General features: G+C 51.8%; 1 protein-coding gene across 5 annotated transcripts in view; it reads left to right on the top strand.

The window, feature by feature from the left end:
* The window catches only part of Spsb1 (splA/ryanodine receptor domain and SOCS box containing 1), a 62,142-nt gene extending 46,041 nt beyond the window's left edge, over positions 1-16,101 (top strand). For 3 of the 5 annotated variants that reach the window (XM_074081423.1, XM_020157505.2, XM_020157506.2), the window contains exons 2-3: positions 6,145-6,987; positions 14,145-16,101. In XM_074081423.1, the coding sequence (XP_073937524.1) occupies positions 6,294-6,987; positions 14,145-14,272 (822 nt within the window). In that variant the 5' untranslated portion in view covers positions 6,145-6,293 and the 3' untranslated portion in view covers positions 14,273-16,101. Of the gene's footprint in view, positions 1-1,053; positions 1,719-5,280; positions 5,400-6,144; positions 6,988-14,144 lie in introns of those variants that run through there. The other 2 variants (XM_020157508.2, XM_074081422.1) reach the window with 2 other exon arrangements.
* The last annotated feature ends 8,903 nt before the right edge of the window (positions 16,102-25,004 follow it).

Below are 25,004 nucleotides of genomic sequence, written 5' to 3'. Positions count from 1 at the left end.
TTGATCTGGCTGTTTCACCCCACCTGAGAAACTAGAAGGAAGCTGGTTTGTAGGGTTATTTTATTCCTTCCCCCAGAGAGCCCTGGCCCCCCACAAATCCTGTCAGAAGCAGGCCTCCCTCTTAGATAGCAGTGGTGAGCCCCAGACCCCAGACCAAGACATCCTTAAATGGCTCTATAGCCTGCAGAGGGAGGCCAAGACTTTGGGAACTCTCCTCAGAGGTCAGGCTGTCCACCCGAAAGTCCATTATGGGACACATGGCTCTGGTGGTGTTTTAGGGGTCCCAGACCACCCCTCCCATAGCAGCTGTCCACTAGGTTGAAGGCTTTTGCCCGTTAGAGAGTGTCCCTTTCCCAGTGAACCTTCACCTGGGCTATGACCTCAGCCGGGAATGTGTGTGTGGTGGTGGTGGTGGGGTGGGAGCTCCTCTCAGGGGGAAGGGCAGGGGGGAAGGACAGGATAAAGTGACCACGGGGTCAGTGTGCTCTGGTGTGAGTGCAGAGGCCCCTAGTCCCAGGCTTTTGACTGCATTCACTCTGTTGTAAGTAAATGTAGAATCAGTATGTGTGTCTGTGTCTGTGTGTCCATCCCTCGACAGGGTCAGCCAGTCAGCTCACAGAGCTGGTGCCTGAAGGGTAGACATCCTGCTTTCTGGCTATGGTGTCCTGACTCTGGTTCTTGCTCCTTCTCCACCCTGTTCCTCTCGGCCTGCCCAGTGTTAGAGATGGGACACTCCCACCATGCATGCTTGGCTTTGATGTTGGGGACAGGTCTCCCTCTTCCTCCCCCAGCTGCATTAGGTATACAGGGCCAATGCTGGGCCAGGCAGAGCAGGCTGAGCTGTGACTGGAGCAGAGGCTGTGGACCCTGAAACTGCTGATGCCTCCCACGAACCTGCTGCCTACAGATGCTCGTCTCCATCATAGACCACACATCCCTGAAGGAGAACGAGCCTATGGGGATATCAGTAGGATGGGTGACTTGCCTGTCATGCCTTGTGGCATTTCCTGAGCGAATGTCCGGCTAACTTTTTTTTTTTTTTTGCACTACTGGGGCTTGAACTCAGGTCCTACACCTTGAGTCACCCCACCAGCCTCTTAGTGTTAGGTATTTTTGAGATAGGGTCTCACAAACTATTTGCCCAGGCTGGCTTCTCTGCCTCCTGAGTAGCTAGGATTACAGGCATGAGCCACCAGTGCCTGGCTCCAGCTAACTTTTACAGCACACAGTCCTATCATCTAGTTGGTTCTAGACCTTGAACCACAAATAAGATGAAGCTCTGTTCCCGGACCCACAAGCACTCTCATGGGTCTGTAAAGAACTCCCTTGTCTCCCGTGCTCCCAGCCCACCCTTCGACAGCTCCTTTTCTCCCCTTGACTTTAATCTGATTTTACCTGTAGAAAAATGTTACTAGGAGAATGACTTGCCATCTCCCTGCCACCCTGTAAGAGTGACAGATCTGCAGTTAGAGCTCCTATACACACACACACACGCACACGCACACAAATACACACTTTATCCTGGTAATGATACTCACTCTGCTGCTCTAGAGGGGGGGTAACAATCCCCCAACCAAGCAGGTGGACCTCTTCCTCCTCCTCAGCCCTTCCTTGGGAGTGCCCTTGGCCTCTGGGAGGCTCCAGCACGGGAACTCTATGGTGACAACTGGCCCTTGCAGCCCTGGAGACTGAGCACAGTGGGAACTGTTCAGTTGGAGGTAAACAGAGTTTGGTGGGGCGAGAGGGGTACAGACCAAGAATTTGTGTGTCCTGGGTGTTGTCCAACCGTGAGAATGAATGGCAGGTGCAGCCTCGGGGGACGTGGTGGCTAATGCCAGAGTGTGCTTTCTGGGAATGAGAACACCCGCTGAGGGAATGGCAGCCGAAGCCACTGGCCAGGGCACTGCCGGGATTTTCATGCCTCTCTCCTGCTTATCAGCTTCAGTGGCCACTGCTCTCAGCGCGTGGCACACGTGTGTGCGTGTGTGCCTATGCGTATGCCGGTGTGTATGTGACTAGTGGGGTGTGGGGACGCAGCAGGGCTGTCTCTGTTGTCTACTCTCTCTTGCAGCACACAGCCTCGCCCCTCACACCCTCTGTAGCTTGACCTGTTGAGTGGGAACGAAGGCCATTTTCCCATCTTCCCAAGACAGTGCTATCTGCTTGCTCAGTGCCCCAGACCCTGACCCTTCTGGAGCACCTGTAGGCCCTTCAAGGCCTGGGATTCTGCATTTGCTTCCCAGAAGGACCAAAAACGGAGGTGACCCAGAGTCAGTTCCTGTCCCGGTGCTCCTCCTTCTTGGAGCAGCTGGGTGCCTACTGCTGGGCTCCCCCCGATTCAGTGAAGCGTGTCTTCCTCATGCTAACAGGAGCTGTGTCCTGTGTCCCTGTCACTCAGCATTCAAGGCTGGTGCAGCCCTCCCCCACCCTGAGCTCTGTGTCCAGGTATTTTACTGACAGGGGTCAGCAGTTTTGCACAGGTTTAGAACAGGGCCATCTGACCGTACCTCTGGGCCAAATCCAGCCCACTGTCTATTTTCTTAAATAAAGTTTTATTGGAACATAGCACATCCATTTATTTATTCATTGTTTGGAAAACCTAAAATATTTAATATCTGGGCATTCACAGAACAAGTTTGCTGACCCCCCGGGTTGAGAGATCTTAACCTTGATCTGCTGTAGCCCAGCATTCCATGCACTTGGGTCATGGTCACAAGGCAGCATCCATCTGTTGGGCCAGTTGTGATGACCAGGAAGACTGGTCAATAGTGATCTTTGTTCAGTGAATGAGCATATTCTGGAATGTGAAAACAAAAATAAAATGCCAGTTGTGCCAGGCCCTCTCTGGAACATTGTTTCCACTTGATTTTAGATAAGTGTGTGACACACAGGTGACACCCTTGTTACAGATGAGCAGGAGGAAGCTTGGAAAAGCTAAGGGTGGATCTTAGTCAGTACCAAAGCCACTATTGTGCGTGGGTTTGGGAGCCCAGGGGATATGCTCTGCCAGGCTGCAGTCCCAGGGAAGGTGGTAAATCAAGCTCCCTCCCGGGGAGCTTACAGAAAGGGTACATCTGTGTTGTCACATTTAAAAATGAATGGAAGGAGGAGGGTGACCGGATGGCTTCTGTATCCTTGCACAGATAGAGGTGTTTAGGGGTAAACAGCAGGAAGGTAACAAGACTGGACACAGGGTGAGAGAAGACAAGTCAAGAGTGGTTGAAGGGTCACCATAGCAATTGGCCACATAGAAGTTGACTCAGACATCAGGTATGGCAGAGTAGGTAACCCAGGTCCCCTAGCATTCTTGGGGAGTCACCACCAGATGCCCTGGGCACCTTTACCTGCCTCCTCCCCACATATCTTCCTTCCCATGGATGTCCACTACTCCCAGCCATGTGGTCCAGGCCCAGGGCCCTCCCTTTCTGACAGCCCAGGGAGGGAAGCAGCTCAGCTCAGGGTGGGTGTTAATGGACTCACTGGGCCTCAGGCAGTGGTGGCATCTAAGAGCTAGAGGGGCTTGTGGAGCTGCCTCGGACAGACAGATGTTTCATGATGAGGTAGCTGTCTTTTCTTTGATTCTTTTTTTTTTTTAATTGTTATGCTGAGTGGAGGTGTGACTGTCTTTTCTGATCACTCTTTCTGAGGCTACTGTGAGCTGTCTCCCATCCGTCATACCATGCCTACTGTGACTGTCGCAAGGCTGTGTCTTTGGTAGAGATAATGTTTGGGCTGGTAGTCTAGCTCAGGGGTTGGCAGACTATGGACTGGCCTGTTCTTTTAAATAAAGTTTTATTGAAACATGGCCATGTTCATTGATTTGTACCCTCCATGGATGAATCTGTGCTACAAGAAGAAACTGAGTAGTTGCACAGGGACGGTCTAGCACATAAAGCCCAAGGTGTTTAGTATCCAGCCTTTTACAGAGAAAGTTTGCTAGAGTCTGGTCTACCTGAAATGGGCTTTCTGTGTGTCCAGACCCAGGTGTATTGGACTTTGATCTTCCTACCTTCTTCCCTCCCTCTTTCCCTCTCTCTTTCTCTCCCTCACCCCTCATCACCCCTCTCTACGTTCACTCCTCTCTTTCCTCTCAACCTCCCTGTGATGGTCCTTCTCCACTACCCCCTCCCTCCGCTTCCTCTCCCATCTGCCTTGCCTGCCCCCAGCCTCCTACCTGGTCCTGTGGGGGTGAGGGGGATTATCTCCCATGCCAGTGAAATCTGCAAGAGAGGTCCTTCCTATTGCCATGATGGTGCTAGCAGAGGCTATGGGCCACTTTACTGCAGGAATCAGTGAAATGAACTTTCTAAGGATGCCAGTTTCCTCCTCTCCCCTCCTCCTAGGGAGCTGGTGTCCATCCCCACAGGGTCCTACAGAACCAAAGGTGTTAGGTCACTGGGCACTAAGTAAGAGGGGTCATCCAGCCAGAGAGATGGGGTGCTGTTCCTGGGTTGTTCAGCACAACTCTGACTTTGAGAGCCACCTTGAGTAGCTTCCCCCAGCTCCAGAAGATGCTCAGGGAGGTTGGGGAGCACTGGAGGAGGGCTGTTCAGTGAAGGCTGCTGCTGAGTTCAGTCAGTCTCTACCTTTAGCATGCCAGTTCCATCCCAAACCCAGGATCTCTGCAGATTAAGAGCTTGAAATTGGGATGGTCCTTCGAGGTCCTGGATGTGAGGTCACTGTACTTTCTGGAACCAGGGCAACCTCCCAGGTGTATAGGGACATCTCAGCTCTGTGCTAGCTTTGTCCACATTGGACACAGGAGTCCTACTCTTGACTCTGAAGAGATGTCCATGTCTCTGGGATGGAGGGGACCCTCTGTATCACTCCAGGAAGGGGAAGACAAAAAGCACGACCTGCCCATGGGATGAGGGCATCAGGCCCCAAGTTCTGCCAGACCATTCTGCCAGGAGTGAGCCTCCAGAGGCCTAGGACATCACCTTATGGGGTCTCTTCCAAGCCAAGAAGGATGCAGCTCATCCCACTGTAGCTCCTGCCTCCCTCCAAACCCTACAGTACCTACACTGAACAGGAGGTCAGTGCTTTTTGTCCCTGTGTCTGGCAGCCTGCAGCTCCCTGATACTGCATTCCTTCATATTCTCTTTGTCTGCTTTACTTAGGCACTTTAGTGCTTCTTGGGACAAGTGACCCAGCATGGCTGTATGCTCGGCAGCCAATACTCAGTGACCTCTAATTTGTTTTGTTAGATTGTTTAACCAGGAAACTGTCTTCCCCCTTGTCCTGTTGATTCTAGGAACCTGTCCCCAGATTGGGCAGCCAAGAGAACCTTCTGGTGATGCCAGAGAGTGATGAGGCTCTATGGAGTCAGGCCCCCTTCCCAGCAGGCTGTTGAAACCCAAAGGATGAAATGTTGGCTTCTGGCTTAAGGTTGTGGGCAGGTAGGAAAGAGGCAGTCAATCATCCAAGTGTTGGCCCAGAATTACCTGGGATTGGGGGATAAGCCCCTTAAGCCCATGACCATCTGAACAGGGCCTGCCCAGTCCAGTCCCCAACCTACTTGAGGAGTTGCTGTAACCTCAGAGCTGTGGAGCAGAGTCTCCTGGGGCTCTTCTGGCCGAGTGTACACACAGACCTCCAAGTTGAGCTCCCATCCACAGCCAGGTCCCCTCCCTGGGATTACTTGATGTCACACCTGTCAGAGGTGGCTGTGCTGGAAAAGACAGGAGGCCTGGGATTTAGCATCTTCACTCCATCTGCTGCTACTTGGGACTCTGTCTTCTCCACAGCAAGACCAGGCCAGTCCACTTCCCTTCATTCTGACCAAGAGGCTGCCCACTGCATTGTGGTCAACTCCAGGTTCTGTGCCACCTTGGCCCTCTGCCCTGTGAAACCCTGCCTAGGTACCTGGCATGCATCCGCTATGTGTTTCAGACCGACACAACACCTTGAGAGTGACGCCTGGCGCACAAGCCCATGTCTCCACTCATGGGGTAGACAGGCCCTTCCCTTTGTGACAGTGTAGCCACAAGGGCACAGGAGCATTTCATTCTGTGCCAAGCTCTGGGCTGTCCCACATAGGCTGCTGGGGAGTGTTGGTGTGGGAAGCCTGCGCTCCTAGTTACCCTTCCCCCTGGTCCTATGCCCCTGCTCACACGGCCTCCTGTGTCTCTTTCCATCCATTAGGCAAAACCGAGAGCTCCACACCGTGAGAAGGTCTCCTAGCAACCTTCCTTAGGAATTCTGTCTGGCCCTGATTGGAAAACTGGCGCCAACGCCCTGAGGTTGATGAGTTTGCCTTGGGAGTTGGTGAGAAGGTAAAAACAAAGGCAAACATGGGTCAGAAGGTCACCGGAGGGATCAAGACTGTGGACATGCGGGACCCCACGTACCGGCCCCTGAAGCACGAGCTCCAGGGGCTGGATTACTGCAAGCCCACCCGGCTGGACCTACTGCTGGACATGCCCCCCGTGTCCTACGACGTCCAGCTGCTCCACTCCTGGAACAACAACGACCGCTCGCTCAATGTCTTCGTGAAGGAGGACGACAAGCTGATCTTTCACCGGCATCCGGTGGCCCAGAGCACAGATGCTATCAGGGGCAAAGTCGGGTACACGCGAGGGCTGCATGTGTGGCAGATCACGTGGGCCATGCGGCAGCGGGGCACGCATGCTGTGGTGGGCGTGGCCACGGCAGATGCGCCCCTACACTCTGTTGGGTACACGACCCTCGTGGGGAATAACCACGAGTCCTGGGGCTGGGACTTGGGACGCAACCGGCTCTATCATGATGGGAAAAACCAGCCAAGCAAAACGTACCCGGCCTTTCTGGAGCCGGACGAGACTTTCATTGTCCCCGACTCCTTCCTCGTTGCCCTGGACATGGATGATGGGACTCTGAGCTTCATTGTGGATGGACAATACATGGGAGTGGCTTTTCGGGGACTCAAGGGCAAAAAACTATATCCTGTAGTGAGCGCTGTCTGGGGCCACTGCGAGATCCGTATGCGCTACTTGAATGGACTCGATCGTAAGTGTTCCCCACATCCCTGCGGTCCTGGCTGGGCTTGGGCCAAGAGTTTATGCAGTTGTTGGACTTAAAATGTCTTTAAGTAGATATGCCAATGTGTTCAGACCCTCGGAGGCCGCTCTTGCCTGCATCTGGTTAAACGAGGAATTCGAGCCAAAGTCTGCTGGGTTATCTGGCAGTGCCATGAATGAATGGCTAGGAGATGGATGAGTAGGTGGATGGGTGGATGGACGGATGGAGGGATGGATGATAGATGAATGGACGTATAAATGGGCCATGGAGGAATGAGGAGATGGATGAATGGATGAACAGTCTTTGTCTGTCTCTGATCCATTTGCACTTTGACCAAATTCTAGCATAGTAGCCAGTGTATTGTTGAGTTGAGCTTTGCAGCCTTTGGAATACTAGGGCCTTTCAGATAAATGAAAACCAGTGACCTCACCCACTCAAGTGACAGGTTTGGGGTATTTCTCTCAATTTCTGCTTGTTCCTTTGGAAAGGGGGGTGTCCTGACTCAGACTCTGTGTGGAAATAGCTCATGTGCAGTGGCACAGTGCTGGCAGGAGCTGCAGCTTTGTGGCTGCCCAACTGGAAGCCTATGCTAGCAGGAGGTCCTATGTTCCAGAATCATCCACCCCCATGCTTGGCCCTCACTCTGGGAGCTCACTGCCTGTGTGGGTCCCTTGTACCTCCTACAAATAATCTTAGGAAGACAGTGGGCCAGAAACCTCCATCCATTCATGTACTGACTGTTTTTAGGGCAGGTTTGACCTGGTACCCCAAGTTCTAACCCTGTTCTATGGGCTAGGCTACTGGTAGGCGAGGTGAGGGAGGCTACCACTGGGGTCAGGAGAACAGGCCCTGAGTGTCTCACATTCTCCAAACCTGCAGGCTCTTCCATCCCCCTCTCTTCTCATGTCAGTTTTTGGAAGCTACTGGAACATCCAGGGCAGTCAGGCATGAGGGAACCTTTCTGTTTGGAAGCCTCCTCCCCCATCCCTCTCTCTCTCCATCCTCCACTCAGGCTTTGCCTAGAGGGTAACAGTGAACCAGCAGCCAGGTGAGGTATATGCAGTGCAGAATCCCCCAGGCTGCTTTTTCCTCCCCTGTACAGCCAGCACCCCAAGGGCATGGTGCTTCTGGCAGGGGAAGCCAGGTATTTACCCAGCAGGTAACCTCCCTGAGGAAGTCATCTCAGACCTGGACTAGAGAACCAGCAGAGCAAGTTCTGTGAGTCCATCTCCCCAGGTGAAAGAAATAAGTGGCACAAATCCATAATCAAATGTACCCCAAGCAGGGACGGGTAGGATTGGGAGCCCAGAACTTGGTCCTTGCCTCCCTCTTCCTGGCAGCGGGTTGGTCAGTGAGCCAGAGAGGTTACTGTCTCTCGCGTGCAGACAGACAATGAGGGGATTGCTAGGCCTGCTGCCCTTGGCTGCCGTGGAGACGGTTGGTCTCCAGGAGAGTGGCCCAGCCTTGTCCCTTGGGGAATAAGGCTGCTGATACCATCGTGAGCTTTGTGAGTCTGTATGACTTCCCTGTCTGTGTGTCCTGGCTGCAATACAGAGCACAGACCCTGAGTAGCTGGGAGGGGCTGGAGTCTGTTTGCTCTTGGTGAGCCAAGCAGCTCAAATAGAGGTTCTGCAGATGCCATCCCAGAGGTCCACACTTGTGCTGTACAGATAGGTGATGCTCTCCTCAGTGCTGCATCCAGTGGAAGGTTGGATGGATTTATAATTGTTCTTACTCGGAAATCCTAAAGGGGTTGGTGGGCAGGGTGCAAATGGGAATAAGTTGTTGGCAACTGTTATCTGTAAACTGGAATTGGGACAGAGACTCAAAGTGTCACATCAGGACACTTGGTCAGTGGCGAGACCACCTTCCTTCTCCACCAGAATCAAATGCCAGGCAGTGCCAGGGTCTCCGGCTTCTCATCTTCCCCAGTCCTGATCAGATATGGTTGACTTTGGAGGATGTGGATGGCAACATAGATGGCCAGTTCCTGGGATGCTGAGCAGCACCTCTCAGGGTGCTGTCATCAGCCCCACTGCAGTCATAGGGCAGGATGAGATGGAATGTGTAAGAGCCGCCAGTCATGATCTGCCTGCACTGACCTTGGTGCCTTTATCAAGGGGCATAGCCCATGTCTTAGAAGGATCTCTTGACTAATGGTAGGGCAAGAATGGCCACCATGACATTTGTTCAGGTGAGAGATGACAGACTTGGGCCAGGGTGAGAACTGTGGAGGTAGAAGGCACATATCTGTGAGATGAGAAAGGGAAGGGTCAGGGTGACTCCAAGTGGCCTGAGCAAGTGGAAGGATAGGGCTGCTGTCTGGTGAAATGGAAAAGCTAGAGAAAGGAGCAGTTCAAAGGGTAGAAGTTAATTGGAGATGCTTATTTGAGCTGAATCTGGATGTCATCCATGTCCGGATGACGTTTAAAGATGTGACCATTGAACTGGGGATGTAGCTCAGGGGTAGAGCACTTGCCTAGCATGTGCAAAGCCTTGGGTTCCACCTAGCACTGCTATATCTGTCATCTATCTATCTATCTATCTGTCTGTCTATCTATCTATCTTTCTATCTATCTATAATGATAATAAAATATGAAGCTGCCACCCTGATGAGATCACCAGAGTGAGGGGAGAGCCAGGCTAGAAGGCTAAGGCCAAGCCTATTAGAGGCTGGGAGGCCCAGGAGGAGGTGTGACTGGAGGGGACCCAGAAGACTTGTATCTGAGATGCCAAATGAAGAAAGAGCTTTGAAAAAGGCAAAGTAATGACAGCTGCTGTGGCAACAAAGAAGTTATTAGTAATCTTGCCAGGAGCCATTCTGGTGGAGTGGGGTCAATTCTGATGGAGGAAGAGGAAGGATGGTATTTGTTTCATAATAAATCACCACAAACCAAGCCATTTAAAACAACAGAATTGTATTCTGTCACAGTTCAGGAGGTCAGATGTCCCAAATCAGGGTTGGCCCTCGCTGAAGCTCTGAGAGCGCCTGCTCCTGCCTCTGCTGCTGCAGCCCCTGGCGATCCTTGGCTTGCAACTGTGCTACTCTCCCTTCCTCTCCGCACCTGGCCTCCTCCCTGGGCAAGTCTCTTTCCTCCCAAAATTCTCTCCCAGGCACCCCACCCCATGTTGACTTCTTCCTGCTCCTGCATTCCAGCAGGGCTCTGGGGAGACTGGTTACCCTACCCTGCTAAAACTTCCTTCCATGGGTGACGGGCCATGTGGGGGAGGGGTTGTTCTATACCCTCTCCCCCAGAAAGGCTGGTCCTTTGAGGACTATAGGTTCTGAGTTGGAGGACAGGGACCAAGGATGCCTACCACCTGGATGGATTTCAGACATCCTTCCCTGGGTGACAAGGACAAGGAGCTGATGTTTTGTGACTCAGCTTTGTTTTTTAAGAACTATTTAATCTAAAGGAGAAAACACATACATTCTGCAATGGCCACCCCTACCTACAATGTTCTAGAACCCATTCAATGAGCATTTTTGCTGCCAGCTGCTTGCTTGAGTGAGCACCAGGCCAGTCACAGGATCTGTGAGGGAGAGCAGTGTGACCATCATTGAATCAGAGGCACTACCTGATGTGACATTTTTCCTTGACCTCACAGACCTGCCATTCATTCCTTTAGCCTGTGTACCAGGCATAGCATTGCCTTTTATTTATTTATTTGGCCTTACTGGGGTTTGAACTCAGGACTTCACACTTGCTAGGCAGGTGCTCTACTGCACACCCCCACACCCCCAGCCAATGCTGCATTCGGTTGGGTCGAAACTTTTCAGAGAACCACAGGAGTTGTGGGTTGAGGCTCTGGGGCCATGGAGGTCTAAACTGGCCAGGGTTGTTTCTCATAGAAATGCAGAAATTGGCACATGGGCTCTTCCAAGTCCTCAACCTTTGCTGCCTCAAATAGCATCTGATGTACTCCCTGATTTCTTTGCTGCTCATCCAGCATATCCATCTTCTTTTTCATTCATTATTCATTACTTAAATGAATAGGTGCCTGGATACCTGGGGATTGGCACAGTGGCTAGACCCCCCACAACAGGTGCCCACCAGCACAGTGGTATTTCTGAGTGCACCTGGGCTCAATACAAATCCTATAGCCTTCAGTCAGAACTACTAAGCAGGATGAGATCTTCTTGGGTCCTGGTAGTGACCAACTGCAACTGCCAGGATGGACAGTTTGCCAAGGCATATGCCTCTATGGCAGGCCTTTCCTGGTCTCAGCCCAGCCTTAAGAGAGTCAGACTACAGCAATGTGCAACATTGTTTTGCCGCGCACAAGATCTGGGAGGTGTGACCTGTTTGTGTACTTAAGGCCTCAGAAGACAGACCTGTCCACAGGGTTCCTGGTAACTCTTGTCATATTTTCAGCTCATGATGCATTACTGTAGCCCTTAACTGCCCCTCAGTAGCCAGTCCTAGAAGGTTCCATGGCCTGTGCTAGTGCCACAGAAACTTCCCCCTATGCAGCTGCCTTCAGCAGGGGTGGGATGAAGTGGGTACAAGGCCTCACCCCTTCAGAGCTCTTGGCCCTCAGACCTTAGGCCCCCAAATTCCCTTTCCCTATTCATAGTTTGGGGACCAAACTCCTCCCCCTCAGCTAAAGCAGATGGAGCTAGGGGCTGGTTCAGTCCTCTTGCTTGGGAACCTTCTTCACAGGGTATTCCTGGGGTGGCCCTGGGAACCCCTCTCAGTCTCATTCCCACGGCAGGGTGTGGCTTGCAGGCCACATTCAGTGGTCCCTGATACTTCCTCAAGTGTCTTCCGCCCCTGGGGAAGTCCCTCTGCCTCCCAATGGGGCTGAGCCATGTCCTCCAGGGAAGGGACTGGGGACAGCCCCAGGCCCTTTGGCCCCATTAGGGGCAGATGTAAGGAGGTCCTGAGAAGCAAAAAGGAAGCTCAGTGAATTCCCCACTCCATGGTGCAGAAGGGCCACCTTGCAACTGTCCAGTCCTGCCCATAGGTTGAAGTGTAGTCTTTCTGGCTTTGAGGCTCTCTTAGTGACAACACTTTGGGAAGAATCTGGCCCAGATTCCTCATCTTACAGATGGCGAAACTGAGGCTCAGGTAGGAGAAGTGGCCTGCTTAATGGCAGACTGATGTACAAGGTGAAGTAAGGAGCCAGCCTTGGGGTCTCCTGGTGGAGACTCTGAGCAGGCAGGTAAGTGGGAGCCTCAAGTCCTCCTTTGAGGTCGTGGAATGCTTGACCCTCAAGGACAGAAAGGTCATTTAATTCATCCTCCTACCTCTAGGTCTGGCTCCTGGTTTTCACCCTGTGTTGTCCAAGAAATACCCTACTGCAAAGCTTCCTGTTAAAAACCGTTCCCATTTCAGGTCCTCTCCTGTCTAGCTGTGACTGCAGCTGCCCTGGGGAAGGGGAAGAACAGTTACTTGTCTTCCTTCAAAGTCTGGAACTTAGGAAATACATTATCAAGCCTGAGATCTATTCTTTTTAATAACAACTTTATCGCATACCATGCATACAACTCACTCATTTTAAGTATCAAATTCAGTGGCCTTGGGGCACAGCCATCACTAGTCAACTCAAGAGTATTTTGTCAGAATATTTTCATCACCCCAAAAGAAACCCGTACTCATCTGTAGTCTCCTTCCATTTTCCCCCAGCCATGGGATCTGGTCTCAACAATTGAGGTTTTTAATGGTATTTATTTAGTGATTTATTGATTGACTCATTGATTGATTGATTTGGTGTTGAGACTGAACCCAGGCCTCACACATGCTAACTCTGACAGTAACTCTGTCACTGAGCTACATCTCCACCCCTTTAATAGCATTTATAATATTTTTTAGATAACATTGGCGACTGATGAAAAATTTCAACAGCTTTTTAATTAGTGGAATGGGTTTTGGGGGTTTTTTTTTGTCGTTGTTTTGGTTTTTTGTTTTTGTCTGACCCTTATTTTGCTCACAAAGGAGACTCACAGTCAAGGAGAGACCAGGGTCAAAGCCACAGTCAGTTTGTTTCCGCCCTTTCCAGCTCCAGACCCAGGAGCACCAAGCAGTTCTAGGTGTGTTCACCTGTGCCTGGTCCAGAGGAGAAAGCAGAGAGAATTGCTCTGGGGATGCAAGCAAGCAAGGCACACTGTACCCTTGGCAGCCTCAGGGTGCTCAGAGGCCTGAGAGAGAACAGATTTTCAGATTCCTTGAGAGTTGATCTGAGGTCCTGGCTGACCATGGCCTTGTTTGCAGGAAGACAGGGCCTTCTCCCTACGAGAGCCCTAGAGGCTGATCAGGAAGCCACTCTTATGAGAGTCTCTTGCTTGAGAGATAACCTTTTGATGCCTAGGACTGTGGCAGAGGTGGTCCAGAGTGCCCTTGGGGTCCGTACTGCAGCTGGGCTGGCATTCCAACTTCTCTGGGCTTCACTGTTAGGCAGAAAGAAGCCTATACGGCCTTGGGGTTTCTCCCATTCTGACACACTGGTCCGTATGGCCCAGATGCTACACTGTCAGGCTGTGGACCTGCTCTCTACCTGTAATGCATGGCTCTGTGTCAGTGGTTTTTATGTCTTAATGTACAGCACAGCCAGTGGCTGGGTGTGGGCTGTCCAGACTCAGATCCCAGCCTCTGACCTGGCATGTTAGGTTCCTTCTCTGTGCTTCGGTGTCCTCTGCTATAAATTAAAGGCAAGAATGGTACCTGAGAGCAGGTGGGTGGCATACAAGGATCCCCCTCCCAAACCCTATCCCAGGTCCTGTGTTGGGAAGTGTGCTGGCTCCTACTTGTTCACTGAAGGCATTGTTTGTCTGAATGGAACAGAGTGATCCCATAAGGACACCAGAGATGGCTTCAGTGCAAATCCAAGCTCTGTCTCCTCTAACAGGGCCACCCTGGGCAAGTTATTCAGACTTTGTCAGTTTTCTCTTCTATAAAATGAGGATGAGAATGACAATGGTATCTCTGATTATTGTGTCATTCATGATACCCATTGTGGGGATTAAATGAGTCAGAACTGGTGAAGGGCTTACAAAGCCACCCAAGCCCATGGCAGTTAGATCTAACCTTCACACTTGTTGCTCATCTATTCCAATCCAAGTAAATCAATGGTTACCTTGTGTACGTCATTAGAACCATCCCGAGCTGTGCTGAAGTTCTCTCTCTCTCTCCTGGTCTCCCCAGCCGAGCCCCTGCCACTCATGGATCTCTGCCGGCGTTCGGTGCGCCTGGCCCTGGGGAAGGAGCGCCTGGGTGCCATCCCCGCGCTGCCACTGCCTGCCTCCCTCAAGGCCTACCTCCTCTACCAGTGATGCCTGCCCTGGGACCGCCACATGACAGCCACCTGGTGCCAACTCACTGAGCCGCCGGGGCTGCTGCTCCCTGCGCCTGGGATGGACACCTGCCCACGGCCATGGGCAGAAGCACCTGCTCTTCCTCCCAGCTGCTTCTGCCCCAAGACAGATGCCCGGAGGGTGCCTTTCCTCCCACTGGCTGGAACAGCATCCCAGCATGCTGAAACAGCCCCTCCTTGAACCAGACGTAGAGAATAAACTCCTACGAAAGCCTGCCTGGGCGCCTGTCTGCTCTTGGATGTGGTGGGCTGCAGCTGCCTCGGGGTCCCAGATGGTGGGGTCTGTGGGAGGTGCCAGGCTCGAGGGCAGATACTAGGAGTGGGAGAGGCTGGGACTAGGCCACATGGGTGAAGCTCAGGATGTCATGACCCACAAACACCGAGGCAGAACCCCAAGTTGGACCTCCTTTGGGCTAGTAAGTACTCAGCCTTGATCCCAGCTATTGGTGCCCCATACCCTATATTTATTCTTTTACCAATAACAAAGGTCATTTATTTATTCCATTTAGAGAGGAAACCTTGTTTGGTCAGCTCTGATGTGTTCTGTTGCTTTTCTCCCACCTGCTGCCTCCCGGAGACATGCATGCCACACCTTCTCCCAGGGTCCTGCCTGTGACACGTGAGCCCATATGCATGGATACAAGGGTATCTTTGTATATGTCCCTTGACCTGGTTTCCAGGGGGCTCTGCACTGAGTTCCCCAGCAGGCCCCTCAGGGAGAATTAGCATTACGTGCAATGAGTGTCAGGGTCCTGTTGGAGGGGGGCAGGTCCCCATGTCCCCAGGTAGCCACTTACCTCCAGAATTCATACATCGTCGCACATGTTTGAATTTCTTTTGTCTTCTATAGGTTTTTTGGTGTGGGTTTGATTTTGTATCTGCTTATCTGGCTGAGATTTTTCCAAGGGTATCCTCAGAAACTGTATCCAGAGGATAACCAGGGCAAAAAAGCGGGGTGGGTAGCAAATGGGTCTTCATCCCTTAAGAAGCCAGGGGCAGGGCAGGACAGGGGAGACCAGAAACTGAGTCAAGTGTCATGGAAGCTTGGGACCCACACTGAGTAGCCCAAGTTCATCACGACATGCTCAGAGCCTCAGAAGGGCCGGGTGGGGCAGCCAGCAGAAGGCCGTCCACCCCAGCAACTCTTCCATGTAGCATCTCTGCACCTGCAAGTACCCTCGCCATTTCTTGTATCCTAAAATCAACTCCCGTAGAGTCTGAGTTCTGTTCATTTCCACACAGGTACAATAGATGACTTTATTTGTTTAAAGTGTTTAATATATATACATATATATATATATATTTGTCCATAAGAATTATGTTTTAAGCAGCTGCTGTAGGGTACCTTAAAAAAAAATCTTCCAGTGGGGTATATTTTTTTGAAGCACAAAATTGGTGCCAAGACTGGGTGAGGAATGTAAATTATCCCCTTAATATTTTGAGGGTTTTTTTTTTTTCCTGTTGGAGCAGGGAACCTTACCTGTCAAACTCTTGAAAATTTCTCTCACTTCTGTTTCAGGGTGGGTTGTGTTCTCATGAATGTTACACAAGAGAGAGGTCCACTAGTACAGATCCAAGCTTGTTGCCTTGACCCAGCTGTCCCCTGTGGATGCTGGGGAATCTCGGGGCTCTCTCTGCATCCCCACCCCCCAACTCCCTGGAACCCTCAACTCCACCCTCCTTTCCTATCAGCCCAGAGCCTTGTGGCATGTACAGTTTTGAAACTACTTCTGTTTTACGACGGCTCATAATAGTAACCTAATAAAGAAAAGTTTGGTAAAACATGAATCCACTTTGAGTCCTTCCTTTGTGCCTTGGGGGAGGAGAAAGAGGCATGGCCAAGCCCTCTCCGGTCCAGCCAGTAGCACTGCCTAAGATTTTCTCTGCCACCCTTTGACTTGGTCAAGTGTAGAATGTCAGCTGGAGTCTCAGATGGAAGAGGAGCATCCTGGGTAACATTTGAGGATGCCTGCCCCTTTTGGAAGATTATTATTCCAGCAGCCCAATGAAGAAAGCTCTCTGAGGCTAACAGAATGTGATTTTGCACAACGATGGGCACCTTGGTTTGTCTGCCTCATTAACAAGCTCATATTTGCCACAGGTTTGTTAGGAGCCGAACAGCAGTATGGCAGCCATGGCGTCCAGACTCAGCACTCAGCAGGAGCAGATCCTCCTTCATCTTTGTGTCTCCAATGTCAAGTGTGCAGTGCTGCTTTCAGAGTTTTGCCCAGTGAACCTGGCCTGCTAGCTGCTGTGGGTACAGCCCCCAGTACGAAGGACAGGAAATTCTGGCTTAGAGGATGGATGAGTGAAACCATGAACAGTCAATCTGCTGTGATCATACCTCATGACTAGTTTCCAAAGCCTCAGCAAGCATGTGTGCAGCTAGCTGTGGGGGTTTCTCATCCTCCAGGCATGTCAGGATCTAGGAGTGTGTGAGAAGTGCCTGGTCTAAGAGCTCAGGTTCCTTTCTCTGAAAACCTCCTAACCAGCCTTCCTCAGACTCCTTGTTAAGATGTAGATCCTGGGGCCCCACCTGAGATGCACAGGGACTCACCATTCTGGGACCAGGCCCAGGGATCTGCACTTTCTCCCAAGGTCCCCAGGTGACCTTGCCTATGAAAGTTGGACGCCATTGTTTGACTGTGTCAGCTCTTTGTCTTGCAGGGTTGCTGAGTAGAGTGTGGCTTATTTCAATGTGGCTGGTGGCTTGGCCCAGGGAAGAGCACATGGACTCTGAGTCAGACCTGGGTTCAAATACTAGCTTTGTGGCCTTGGATGAGCCTCTGTAATATGGCAGTAATGGATATGCCTGTGTCAGAGGCAGGTAACAAGGTGGGGTGGGGTTTAGGGGGTTGGGACATGAGGCTTCCAGACTGGGGCCTGGCTTCTCAGCAAGTGTACCAGCAAGTGCTTTAAAAACTCATGCATTTCTGGAAGATGGCAATTCCTGAACTGGGTCTTAGACTTTGAGGATGAACCAAATATTCCTGAATGAACTTCCTGGTGAATCTTCTTTCTTCCCAGGTAGTCTCCAAAGATGGGGTTGGATATTGAAGAAAGGAGCCCCTGATGCCTGCCTCGGACACAGGCGCAGGAAAGGGTGGTCTCGAACTATTTTTAGGTTGGAGTTCATGTCTGGGTTGCAGTTGGAACTCAGGCTCCTTTGAAGGGGTGGCAGGGGAGGAGTGGGGTCAGGCATGGGGGATGGGGGAAGCTCAGGAAAACTGAGGGCCTTTGTGCTGGCAGAGACTTCTGGGGGAACACGGTTTTGTGCTGAAGAGAGCAGTATTAATAAAACCATCTGTGCAGACTTGGCCCATGTGGTTGTAATTAATCCCCTGCCTTCAAGCAGGTAGCAGACTCGCGGGCTTGGCCATAGATGGGAAGAGTCCTCGGTCTCCATCCTCTGAAGCAGTCTCCCTCCTGCTCCTCGGCGGGATGAGGAATGTGGACTTTACTGAACCATAAACTATGCTGGGGGAGCTGGGGAGGGGGCTGAAGACAGAGTAATTAGTTCATGCCCCAGTCCAGACACCCAAACATGGTTGGATTCCAGCTGCAAGGAATATTTGAAATAAATGGGCTGCCCAGGGCCAGGAGTTTGCTGTGTTTTCTGTACGGCCATGGCAACCGGGGGGAAATCATGAGCTCGGATTGGGCTCGAGGATCAACAAATGATGTCCTGGCTGAGTGAGCCAGAGGAAGCTGCTCACAGCTCTCCTAGGGTTTCTCAGGACTCAGCGTGCCCATTCTCCTGGTGCTCAGATTTTGGGGTCCTCTTCTGGATTCAGATTTTTTTCCATTTTTATTAGCATATGTTCATTGTACAGGGGGGATTCATTGTGACAATTCCAAATAGACTTAACATTGTATATTGGTTAGATCACCCCCACCAGCTCCCCCACCCTGAGAACTCCTCCCCACCCCACTTGAAGCAATTGCAAGAGGTTTCATCGTTCTATTTCACATATGTATATGAAGCCCATCAACCATATTCCCTCACCTTCATCTCCTTCATTCACCCTTTCCACTCTGGACTCAGATTTTTTATTATTTTTTGTAAGAAAAGAAAGAGAAGAGTTCCCAGGCCAGAGAAATTGCTGCTACTGTCACTACTAGTCTGACCATGACATTCTGGGCAGAGGGAATGCTCACTGGAATGCTCACTGTGAAAAAGTCCAGGACAAAGGCGGCCTGCTGGATAAAAGCTAGCTCTGACCTCTGATTAGCCCTGGGTTGTCCCACCTGGGTCCAGCTGCAGCCCTTCTGGGTCTACTTTGTAGCAGAAAAGGCCTCCTCAGACCTCTTTCTTCCCCCGATGGTGATGGTGGGCCTGCAGCTGTCCCTAAGAAGGTGGCCTAGGTGATGATTCGCCCTGTAGTTCACTGATTCCTCCCACATCTGAATCACCACAGGAACTGGAGAAAAAGCAAAATCATAGGAAGCTTGATGGGCCATGGGTGGGTCTTAGAGTCTTCATCTTTCCGTTGCCCTGGGGCTCCCTGAGGTCCTGGAATTTTGTGCAGAGTGCACCCATGAGACCCCTCTGCCATACTCTCATGTTTCTTTAGAGACCTGCAGGGGGCTGGGACTCTAAGAAGCTTGGTGATCACTGGTACAGAAGATGCCCAGGAAGGTCACTGTGGCCCAGCCTCAGTGAGCTGTACCTGCTTGGGATCTCAGCACCAGCCAGAGCCCCCAGGAGCTGACACAAATGTCCGTGTGTCACTGTGCACAAAAGGGCTGGCCTTAGGAATGAACAAAGAGGGTCCACAAGGAAGCACAGGCTGGGAAACCTCAGCCTGGGGCACTTCCCCTGAGTCTGTTTCCCCAAAGAAATCAGTACCTGGAGAACCAGAAGCTTGGCAACTTCATCAGTTCACCAAGCCACTGCCCCCACCAAACCCTCCTAGCAGGACTTTCCACTCAGAACCTGCCCTTTTGTTTATAATGAAGGTGAAACCCATATAACATCAAATTCATCTTTTTTCTTTTTTCTTTTTTTCTTTTTTTTTTGCAGTACTGGGGCTTGAACTCAGAGCCTACACCTTGAGTCATTCCACCAGCCCTTTTTTTGTGATGGGTTTTTTTTTCAAAATAGGGTCTTGCAGACTATTTGCCAGGGCTGACTTTGAACTATTATCCTTCCGATCTCTGCCTCCTGAGTAACTAGGATTACAGGTGTGAGCCACCAGCACCCAGCTCCAGCTGAAGTGTGCACTTCAAGGGCCAGGCACAGTGACTCACAGTTGTAATCCCAGCTACTCAGAAGACTGAGGAGGAGAATCTCGGTCCAGCCCTGAGCAAAAAAAAAAAAAAAACAAAAACATGAAATCCTATCCAAAAAAATAAGTAAAACCAAAAGGGCTGGGGACATGGCTCAAGTGGTAGAATTACTGCCTAATAAGCATCAGGCCCTGAGTTCAAGCCCCAGTTCAAATTAAGAAAATCAATTAAGAATAAAGTGTACCCTTCAGCAGCATTTAATACATGCTCTATGTGGTACAGTCATACCTCCATCCAGTTCTAAAACATTCTCCTCACCCCCCCAAAGGGACCCCCTTACCCAGTGACCCTACTTCCCTTAGCCTGCAGCCCTCGGCAGCCACAATTCTCTTTCTGCTTCATTGAATTTGTCTGTTCTGAACACTGTATGTAGATCAATGGAACTACACACTGTGTGGCCTCTTGTGTCTGGCTTCTCCTGGTTTCAAATGGACTTTTAAGGGGATATTCCCTGACACCCTCCCCTCTCTTCCTTTCCCTGCTTGTCAGATGGGGAGAACATTTCCTCCTATTGGGATTGCTTGGGGATTAGTGAGTCAGTCTCTTCAGTGTGCTTAGAACACCGTCTGGCTCTAGATCAGTAAGAGCAGCTGGGATGATTCCCCACCCATCCCCTGAGCGCCCAGAGTCCCTCGTGTGTGTCGTGAGTTTACCAAAGCCAGCCCTTTCCTAGGAGGGCATCTTGCAGGGTAATTGTGAGAGCCTGGAAGCCTCTGTCCTTCTGGACAGAAATGAGGTCCAGTTTGTACAATCAGTCTTGGCAACCATGGATAGCAGTGGGCAGGGCAGGTAGATGCACTGTGGCCTTGTTCAACCTCTCTCATCCTTAATTTCGTTTCCTGAGGCTGCGGTGACAAAGCGCTCAACCCATTGGGTGGCACCAAACAACACAGTTACTCTTTCACAGCTGTAGAGGCCAAACTCCAGCACAAAGGTCTGGAGTCTCTAGGGATGGAGTCTTCTTGGCCTCTTCCAGCTCCTGGTGGCCCCACGTGTTGGTGGCTTCTGCCTCTGTCTTCATAGAGTTCTCTTCACTGTTCTCTGGGTCTGCACTCTAAGGACATTTGTCATTAGATTTAGGGTACACCCAGACAGTCTAGGACGATCTCATCTCAAGGTTCATAACTCAATGACATCTGCTAAGAGCCACCATACAACCCTCTACTCACATCTTCAGAACAGCGCCCTCTCCTGGGGTGGCTCTGCGGATTTATAAGACAATATAGGTGCAAAACACAGCCCATGGTGGGCCTGTGGTGGGTGCTGCCAGACAGAAAAGGCTCCCATAGCTAAGAGCCACACGCATCTCTCTTCTGCCCTGGCCTCTTATGGCTACTCCCCCAACACCAGCTTTACCTGAGTTCTACCAGGCGAGTTAGTTTGGGAGCCACAGGGCCAGGCTCAGTCCAGACACTTGTTAGTGCACAGTGGACTTGACTTTCAGTCTCCTCTCTGACAGGCTACCATGTGTGGGTTCCTGGGTCTGAGAAGGGTTGTCATTGCTCAGAGGTCACTGGAAATAGAGTCCAAGCCCAAGGCATCATGCCCCAAGTGACAAAATCCCCAGGGACGAGCCTGAAAGAAGCCAAGTTCATCTCCCTCTATCAGACTTTGGGGCAGAAGGATATAACTCACAGGGCTGTTCTGAGTTGATCCTACAAGGGCATGGAATGTGAGCTCCAGGCTATTTAAAGCTCTCAGGAGGCTGGAGGCACTGCTGGGGCCGGGCCAAACTGGGGTGCCTTGGTTGGCCGGCACCGGGCTCCTCTCCTCTGTGCACATGGTTTGATTTACAGGAGGCCGGCGCGAGCAGCTCCAACAGCAGACAGAGAACTATTTGAAGCAGCTGCCAGATGTTGCGTCTGAGCTGCGTTTTACAACTTGCTTACTGGTGAGCAGCCGCCTCCCGCCGGAGTTCGGCTTGCCCCAGCGGGTTCAGGGCGCTGGCGCGGACCCACAGGCTTTTACTCAGCTGCCCCATGGCTCCCTCCTGCTCAGTCTGAGCCTTTGGGCCTCTAGTGGAGCCAGGGTGCAGCCTAGTTTCTGAAGCCTTTCTGGAGACGTCACATAGCTCTGACTTCAGGATGTCTTTCAGGAACCCTAAGAACGCTGTGGAATGTTTTGTCTGAGCTCACTTCTGGGAGAGGCAGAGACTCCCACAAACACATCCGATAACTTTGCAACGAGGTCCACCTGCCAGAGCTGTCCCCATACACTTGGGTGTGGCCTGAGAGATGTGACATAGATTGGCAGGCTATGCTTCACTTTCTTTCCTATTCTTCCATCTTGACCCCTCCCACTTGTTTTACTTTGGCCACCTGACGCCAGCATCTTAAAATGGACCATGCGAGGCCACAGGGGACCAGGACTGGGATCACAGCTCGGCCAACAGCTTCTGGAAAGTTCCTAACCTTGGGAACCAGGAAAGTCCCAGGGGGAGGGACCAGTGGGACCAGCCTGTGGATGGAGACCACTGTCTCAGGGTAGGCCAGAAAGACCATCATCTTTCTGGTTGCTGGAATTCCCCAAGCACAAAGGTGTTGGTTGGGGTTGGGGGTTCACTGGAACTTGGGGGTGTTGCTCAGCCCCTCCCCTGCAGGGGAGGCTGTGGTGAGAGGCACATGACTCAGGGCTCATGATGACTTCCTGAGGCCACTGGGAATGGCTTTCTCAGAGTTTGCTGTGGAGCAGAGCGGGTGACAGGGGAAGGGATGGGGAGAGCAGGGCGCGGGAGGCGGGAGGAGGCTCGTGATTAATCTTGTTGCCTGTGAAAGCGCACTCGTGTCTGTCCAGGAATCCCGGCCGGACGCCGCCCAAGTGGACAGAGTGTTCAGTCCCCTGAAAGCGCCAGCAATGTTTTGTCCGCCGGGAAGGAAAACACCCTCTGCCTGTGTGCTAGAATTTGGCTCTCCCTTTCCAGAGACGCCTGGATGGAGGGCCTGGCCTTGGAGGAGTGGAGCCTAGTGGCTACAGGGCTCTGGGAACCCTGCCTCCCTGGGGTGTAAAAGGAGACCCTCCAGCCTTCATGCTGGGCAGCCCTAAGGAACTCCATCTTCTGTGCCCCCACCCCAACCCTCCCTCCCATTTTTCCTTCTGCGCCCTCCAGAGAAGGAGAAAGAGCAAAGGCCTTGGGCATTGTGCCTTCTCCCAGGAGCCCATGTTACCAACCCAAAAATGATGGTGGAATTTAGGATGTTCCCAGGCTGACCCATGGCAGGGGTGACACTGCTGCAGAAGTGCAGAGGCCCAGGACAGGGCTCAGGAGTTGGGACTCAGAACATCAGCTGCTGATCCCGTGACTAGACCATTCAGCGCCTCAGGCATGGCCCAAGAAATGCGACTAGCAGGTCGGGTCTTCCATGTAGTGGAGATCATGACAGCTTCCAGCCAAGTACATGGCGTTGCCAAGATCAATGAGGCCTGGGTGTGAGATGAAAGGCTGCAGAGCCCATGCTCACCCCAGGTCAGACTGTCATACTACTTATTCATGGCACAGTGGGAAAGGCAGGCATCCCAGGAATGCACACCCCCTCTCAGAGAGGCCCCTCCCTCTAGTCCAGCAGCTTCGACTCCTGAGTCTGCGGCAGTCATCCTGACAGCTGGGGGTCCCCTCTGAGTATCCCCCTACCCTGGCTTTCTGCAAGGATGAATTGGGAGTGGTGTTGTCACCAAGGGAAGTCACATGGCTGAGGCGGCAGCCCAGCCCAGACTGGCCTTCGGAGAATGGACCCTGAGGACATGCCACCCACTTAGGAGGGTGTGGGGGCCTAGCACCCAAGTTGGGGAGGCTGCTATAGACCCCAGCCCCCACCATCCCGTTTGGCCAATAGGTGTTGACTCCTTTGCCTATGCCAGACACAGGCTCAGAAAACCGGAGCAAGGAGCTCAGTGGGTGATCACAGACTGGCAGACATAGGAGACAGGACCTGGAATGATGCACAGGAAGGAGTGATGGAGTGTGCCATGCAATCAGGGCAAAAATGCCCTCACAGGGTTATAAAAGGATGAATAGGAGTTTGCCAAGGCAGGAAAGTGAACCTGTTTGTGTACATTCCTCAATAAAATGGGAATGTCTCTAGGTGGTTCTTTGTAAGGTTCTGGGAAGAGTGTCTGGCATATGCGCCAGTACCATTTAAGAATTTGGTGGGTGGAGGCTCAGTACTCCCTATGCTACAGAATGGCAGAGAGCAAATCGAGGCGGTCTTTCTCCTAAAGTCATCTCCTGAGCTGAAACCTAGCAGAGCTGGGGTTGCCTCCTCCCAAGGGCAATGGCTTCAGAAATGGATGCAGTTGAAAGTGCCAGGTGCCAGCTGTCACTCTGCTCATTGTGGTCCTAGGAAAACTGCCTTGCTGCTTACTCCTCCACAGCTACCCTCCATCCTGACATCTACACCTTACTGAGAGTGTTGTCCTGTCGCCAGTGTACTGTGTCCACACCTGGGACCCATGACAGCTTCCGTGACCTTGGGAGCTCAGATCATGTTTTCATGTCCATTTGCCTCACGCCTGTCCATGTGGACACCTCTCAAAGACCTGAGCTGCTGTCTAACACACTGTGATTGCTCAATACCTATTTGAGGCTTGATTGAGCCAAGGAATGAACAAATGGATAGATAAACAAATGACACGAGCCACCAGTAGACACAACTCAAAGATGGATGCCCTAGAGAGCCCAGATAACCTGGATGACCAGCACAGGACTGTTGCAGAGGGCAGGTGGGCACACGGTGGCTGCTCATGACAGCTCCCAGAACTGGGAGGCTCAAATTCCGTCGATCTTTCTGCAGACAAAGTCACAAATGTTCTGGAAGGCCCGTTCTGGGCAAGACAGTCCCTTCATGCCATCCTGTACCTGCTGTACTCGTGAGACCACATTCTGCCATACCCTCAAGGACAGCTCCACCGAGCCACAAGGCCACTCTGGCCTTTCCGAGTCCACATCACTCCTGTTTTCTCTGAAAACATTCTCATGTCCAAGACCAGCGAGGACAATTGACCCAGCTGAGGTCACCTTGGTCTTCTCTGCTCAGCATTGGCTGCTGGCTTGTTTTTATGAGTTTAATCCGCACACTGTCCTCTGTTCTCAATAAATGGAGCTGCGCATTCCAGGATGGCCTCAAATGATAACACCAGCTGTCTAGACAGAGGCTGGCCCCCGGACACTATCATAAATAAAAATAGCTTTGTGTTCCAGCTCTTACTGGGGCCCAGAGAGGGTTGAGCAGGCTCCCGGCAGGCTGGCTTGCCTGGCTCCTGCCTGTCCCTGCTCCACTCCCAGAGGAGCCTGGCACGGAACCTGCAGGAGGGAGGAGGGAATGCCCTGGGATCCTAGAGTGGCCTGTGGCCCCCAGAGGTCCAAGACAACCAACATCCTACCTGTCTTTGTCCCTCGCCCTCTGTGA

This window comes from Castor canadensis, chromosome 7, assembly GCF_047511655.1.
Source record: "Castor canadensis chromosome 7, mCasCan1.hap1v2, whole genome shotgun sequence".
NCBI lineage: Eukaryota > Metazoa > Chordata > Mammalia > Rodentia > Castoridae > Castor > Castor canadensis.
Note: the sequence above shows the minus strand (reverse complement) of the source record. Positions and strands in the feature narration are given on the sequence as shown.